General features: G+C 23.0%; 2 protein-coding genes across 5 annotated transcripts in view; both read left to right on the top strand.

The window, feature by feature from the left end:
* LOC102680802 (ras-related protein Rab-1A) overlaps nucleotides 1-1,544 on the top strand; it is a 2,719-nt gene extending 1,175 nt beyond the window's left edge. Inside the window, exons 2-4 of the mRNA XM_006616455.2 lie at nucleotides 572-968; nucleotides 1,114-1,342; nucleotides 1,460-1,544. Of these exons, the coding sequence (XP_006616518.1) occupies nucleotides 572-968; nucleotides 1,114-1,314 (598 nt within the window). The 3' untranslated portion in view covers nucleotides 1,315-1,342; nucleotides 1,460-1,544. The remainder of the gene's footprint in view (nucleotides 1-571; nucleotides 969-1,113; nucleotides 1,343-1,459) is intronic.
* Nucleotides 1,545-2,876: 1,332 nt separating this feature from the next.
* Nucleotides 2,877-5,917, top strand: LOC102680388 (exocyst complex component 5). Of its 4 annotated transcripts, none has more exons than XR_004150642.1 (7): nucleotides 2,950-3,219; nucleotides 3,310-3,753; nucleotides 3,830-4,407; nucleotides 4,480-4,968; nucleotides 5,038-5,247; nucleotides 5,366-5,545; nucleotides 5,624-5,917. XR_004150642.1 is itself a non-coding variant. In XM_031510858.1 (6 exons), exons 2-6 carry the CDS (start codon nucleotides 3,685-3,687, stop codon nucleotides 5,720-5,722), a joined length of 1,743 nt encoding a protein of 580 aa, XP_031366718.1. In that variant the 5' UTR covers nucleotides 2,877-2,930; nucleotides 3,310-3,684; the 3' UTR covers nucleotides 5,723-5,911. The 4 variants fall into 4 exon arrangements, 2 of the variants coding, with proteins under 2 accessions (XP_031366718.1, XP_031366717.1); XR_004150643.1 differs by having other exon boundaries at nucleotides 5,038-5,279; XM_031510858.1 differs by lacking the exon at nucleotides 2,950-3,219 and adding an exon at nucleotides 2,877-2,930 and having other exon boundaries at nucleotides 5,038-5,545; nucleotides 5,624-5,911.
* The last annotated feature ends 47 nt before the right edge of the window (nucleotides 5,918-5,964 follow it).

Genomic DNA, 5,964 nt, shown 5'->3' with positions numbered 1-5,964 from the left:
TATATATATATATATATATATATATATATTTGTTTAAAAGTATTGTTAGAAGATATTTCCATGATTTTAAAGAAAAAAGTCAATCTTAATTTTTAATATATATTTACAAATTTCTTTTTTAATCTTTTTAAATGTTTTTATGATTCATTTTATTTAAATATTCAATAATAATAGTTTAATATGTAATCTTATTTTTATTTAATTATAATAATCTTATATATATTATTTATTGTTTAGACTATAGATTATAATTGTATCAATTGATTTTAATTTTAATTATTAAGCTATTTATATTTATATATATCAAAAAATTAATCATTTAATGAACTTATTCATTATTCTATACTCTAAAAAATTTAAAAATTCTTTTTAAATAGTAATTAAAATAAATATGTAATCAATATTTAATTTGATACATATGTATAATATCATGAATTATAAAAAATAAAAGTAAAATAAATTATATAAAAAATTTGTAAAATTATACATGAAAATTATATAAAATTATATAAAATGCATTTATTAAATATAATTTATATTTTATTTATTCATTGTAAATATTTTTTTTCAGTGATTACTTGTTTAAGTTACTTTTAATTGGAGATTCAGGAGTTGGGAAATCATGTCTTTTACTTCGTTTTGCTGATGACACATATACAGAAAGTTATATCAGTACTATTGGTGTAGATTTCAAAATACGAACAATTGATCTAGATGGAAAAACAATAAAATTACAAATTTGGGATACGGCAGGTCAAGAACGGTTTAGAACAATTACAAGTTCTTATTACAGAGGTGCACATGGTATTATTGTTGTTTATGACTGCACAGATCAGGAAACATTTAATAATGTTAAACAATGGCTCGAAGAAATTGATCGTTATGCTTGTGATAATGTGAATAAGTTGTTAGTCGGCAATAAATGTGACCTTCATACTAAAAAAGTTGTTGATTATACAACAGCAAAAGTAAGAAATCTATAAAAAAAAAATATATCAATAATAATTAATCAAAATTTGTTCATAATGTTTCTTTTATTCCTATATATTTGTTATTAATTTAATGTCAAAAATGTATTCTTATCTTAATAAATATCTTAAACTTTATAAATAGGAATATGCAGATCAACTTGGTATACCATTTTTGGAAACATCTGCAAAAAATGCAATGAATGTAGAACAAGCTTTTATGACAATGGCTGCAGAAATAAAACTTAGAGTGGGTCCTCCATCAAGTGGTAATAGTGATCCAGCAAATAAAGTGAAAATAGAACACGGACGTCCAATTGAATCTTCTAAATCTGGATGCTGCTGAGAAATGTAATTTTGCAACTAAAACCAAAGTAAGTTCTTTTTATTATTTCTTTTATAATAATGATTATTAATTACATAAATATAACTGAAAATTATAATTTGAAAAATTTATGCTTGTATATTAATGTTAAATCTATTAATTCCAGAAGGACATCTTATGGTAGCAGTTTTATACTGCTTAAAGATATTACAAGAAGACATAAGAAAGATTGTGGAAGTTTCAGTTTATATTAAAGAAAAAAAAAATGAGGTGTGAAGCATTATTAATTATGGACCACCAACTCTGTTATAGAGTTGAATAAAATAACTTTTGTTCTATCTTCTTTTTTTTTTTAAGAAAGAAGAACATAATTATTCATTTGCTAATTATTTAATGCAAAAAATTGACCATAGAAAAATTTCTCGAAGCATTGATGATCATTGATTCTATGCAATGATATGTTTAACAGCAATTCGAATTTATAAAATACGTAATACTATGTATCGTGGTTATAAAGATAAGCACTTTTATTTTTTAGCGTTATTGTAACATGTATAATTGAATATTTTTTGTCTTAGAACAAGTCATTCTTACTCTTCATACTACCTAAACATTTTTCCACATCTATTCCAACTCTTGAGATAAACAAGAATTAGAGTAATGATATAATTGAAACATGCCGTCGTTGCTGCCTCCCTCTTTTTTTTCAGTGCTCATTAGTATAATTTAATAATGATATATTAATAAATATTTCAACACTATTACAAAAAGTTGTAATACTTATACATACAAAAATGTGTATATGTGTATGTGTGTGTGTGTATGTGTATGTATGTATATATGTATGTATGTATATATGTATATACACACATACGCATATAAAAACACTTCTAATTGGTAACTTCTATAAAGTTACATCAATTTTTTAAACTTGTGCTATTCATAAAATTTATGAAACTATTCGCCTATTATAAATACATCATACCGTTTGTAAAATATTCTAGCGCTTGATAAATTCAATATATTTTGTTCTGTAACTATATTCATAAAGTATGTTTCATATGAATTTGTAAGATAAAATTTTTTAACAACAATATTATTTTACTTTTACATCAATTATTATTCAAATCTAGTTAATATTATTTTGTATTACATACTCGTTATCAATTGTTTTTGCTTTCTTATAAAAATACTTAAAAAATAATTAATAAATCAAATTGCTCTAGTAAAATTTTATTCTGCAATATTAATACCAAAAAAGACTTTGTATATCATATAAAAAAAGGAGAAAGAAAAGAGAGAAAAGACATATTTTGTACAAATACAAAAAATATTACAATTGCAATTAATCTTGTTTTTGTATTGTTATTACAGAATTTTTATGAAACAAAATAAGAATATTTCGTAATTATGGGATTTATTTCAGTATAATAATATTATGGATTAATTAATAATAATGTATGAAACTTCATAAGAAGAACGTATGTAATAAGTAGAATGTACGATTATAAAAATAAATATCATGTATAAGTTGAAAATTAATTATTTTTTATTTTATATAAATATATTATATGGTTTTAATTTGTAATAGCATATGAACTATACAAAATGAAATTGATATATTTACAGATATTCAAGTTGATATAGAAAGTAAGTATAAATGTATATGTTCTTCTTTGTATAGTTAATATGAAATAGAATAGGATACATTGAAAGTTAAATAATCGGAAGATAAAATGTTTTTTAGTCAAACTGTAGTTTTTAATAAATGATTGATAATATTTTATTAAAATTTATGTATTTTTTTATTATTTTTATTCAATCGAAGTAATATTTATATTTCACAATATATTATAACCTTACTTTCATAATTGTCATTTGAATTTCATCAAAATGATGCAACAGTATATGAAAGAATTAGAACAGGTAAATTATAATATTAAAATAATAAATTTAATTTTTTTGTTATTAATTTATAAAATATTAGTAATAATTTTTTTTAATATCATGTTTCAGGATCCATTTGATCCTGAAGAATTTGTTGAAAGACTTGCTTGGAGAACACTTAATGATACGATAAAAGACGATGGAAAGACATTTTTCGATCCTACAATAGTGCATGAGACATTTTTACAAGCAATTAAAGATTTACAAATTCTACAAGAACGTCAACAAAAAAAATGTGATAAACTTGAAACAGCATTAAAAGATGAAGAAGCAAAACATATACTTGAAATACTTGAATTACAAGAAAGAAATAAACATTCTATTGATCTCTTTCATCAATTAGATGAAAGAATAAATCTTGTGGCTACTAAGGTTTTACATTTAGGAGATCAATTGGAAAGTGTTAATACACCAAGAGCTAGAGCTGTTGAGGCTCAAAAATTAATGAGACATTTTTCAGATTTTTTAAGCCCTGGACCTTTAACAGATCCAATTTTTACAGATAAGTCATCGGTACAAATATCTATTTTATATATTTGTGATTATATTATATATAAAATAAAAATTAAAATGCTTTATTTTATAATAGCTACATGAAGCAGCAGATGTGATACAAAAACTTCATCTTATTTCGCAAGAATTACCATCTGAAAAATTTGAACATGCCAAAAAAAAAATTATTGCTAAATATGATGAAATTGAAAGAAATCTTATAGAAGAATTTGTTAGAGCACATAATAGGGAAGATGCTAATCGTATGAAAGAATTAGCATCAGTCTTAACTCATTTTAAAGGATATTCTCAATGCATAGATGCATTTATAGAACAAAGCCAAATGGGTTCATTTGGTGGAAAGGATGTTTTTCAAGATGTTATACCTATGTGTACAAAATATCACAAATTAATGCAACAGGTATTTACAAATCCTGAACAAGTGATGGCAAAATTTGTATTAAATATTTATCATTTAAGACTTCAAAAATATGCAGTTGCTAAATTAGTAGATAAAACTGATTCTGATAAATATCTTAAAAATTTATATGATTTATATACAAGGACTGTGAAATTGTCTACAGAATTAAAAATATTTAATATATGTACTGATGAAACATATCTTACTAAACTTACTAGAAATATATTTCAAAAATATCTGGATACTTATATCATGTAAGTTGATAGAATAACTGAGAGAATAATAATATATATAATAATTAAATATTAATCAATGCAATATTTTAGCATTGAAATAAAAGCATTGAGAGAAAAATCAGCAGCTCTTCTTATTGAATATTATGAATCTAAAAATCATCAAAAGAAACAATTGCAAAGTGGAGGATTTCAAGAATTAAGAAGAGATCTACAAGCAGTTTTAGGTGCAAGAACTAATATCAATATTGCACAAATAGAAAATTATGGAGGAGAAACATTTTTATCAGAAGAACTTGCAATTGCTTTATTACAAAGAAGTAAAGTGGCATTTCAAAGATGTCAGTTATTATCAAAATCTGATGAAATACCAATGAATGCATTTCAAATTTTTGAAATATTATTACAATATTTAATAAGTGAACATGTTGATTATGCATTAGAATTGGGTTTACAAAGTGTACCAATTCCTGAAAGTAGAACTCAACCTGAAATACATTTTTTCAATATTGTACGTCAATGCAATGCAATTGTACGCTTATTAGAAGAACAATTTAATGATAGTGTGATACCTCTTATTATGTATGATTTATTTTATTAATTTTATATTTCATTTTTAAGAATGCATCTAAAATATATAATTTTTTTTAGATCAACACCCAAACACGGAGATTGCATGTTAAAAAAAAAAATTATATTGGATCAAATTGATATGAAACTAGAGACAGGATTAGATAGAAGTATAAATGCTATTATTGGTTGGGTAAAAGTATACTTACAAAATGAACAACGAAAGACTGATTTTAAACCTGAAACTGATGTGGATACTTTAAGCACTTCAGCTTGTTTAACAGTAGTTCAATATGTAAACGGGATGATACGACATATTCGAAGTACTTTAGATGGAAAAAATTTAAATAATGTTCTAACTGAACTTGGAGTACGATTTCATAAAGTTATTTATGATCATTTACAACAGTTTCAGTTTAATTCTGCTGGTGCTATGTGTGCGATATGCGATATGAACGAATATCGTAAATGTGTTAAAGAACTTGAAATAGATCTTGTTACTTCTTTGTTTGATACTTTATATGCTTTATGCAATTTATTATTAGTTAAACCAGAAAATTTGAAACAAGTTTGTACAGGAGATCAATTGGTATGTATTATAATTTAATTAAAATTTAATTAAACAATTTTTTATATTAATTAAAATTAAAATATTTTTTTATTACAGGCAACATTAGATCGTAATGTTTTAATAAATTTTATACAATTAAGAACTGATTATAAGACGCAAAAATTAGCAAATTGTTTGAAAGGTTTAGCTACCTAATAACTTTGTTTGATCTATAGATGTTCATAATTTTTTAGGATTATACACAATATTTATGATTATAATATTAATATCATTGTGTAAATTAATAAGTGAAGATATTGCTTTCATTGCAATAATAATACTGTACTATATAACCAATTGTACAAAACTTTGTTATAAAAATGTTATATAAATCGTTAAAATATATAAAAACAATTACTTCCTTATCTTTTAAGTTTTATATTATATTTTATATCATA

Source organism: Apis dorsata, unplaced genomic scaffold (assembly GCF_000469605.1).
Source record: "Apis dorsata unplaced genomic scaffold, Apis dorsata 1.3 scaffold_265, whole genome shotgun sequence".
NCBI classification, from domain to species: Eukaryota; Metazoa; Arthropoda; class Insecta; order Hymenoptera; family Apidae; genus Apis; species Apis dorsata.
Note: the sequence above shows the minus strand (reverse complement) of the source record. Positions and strands in the feature narration are given on the sequence as shown.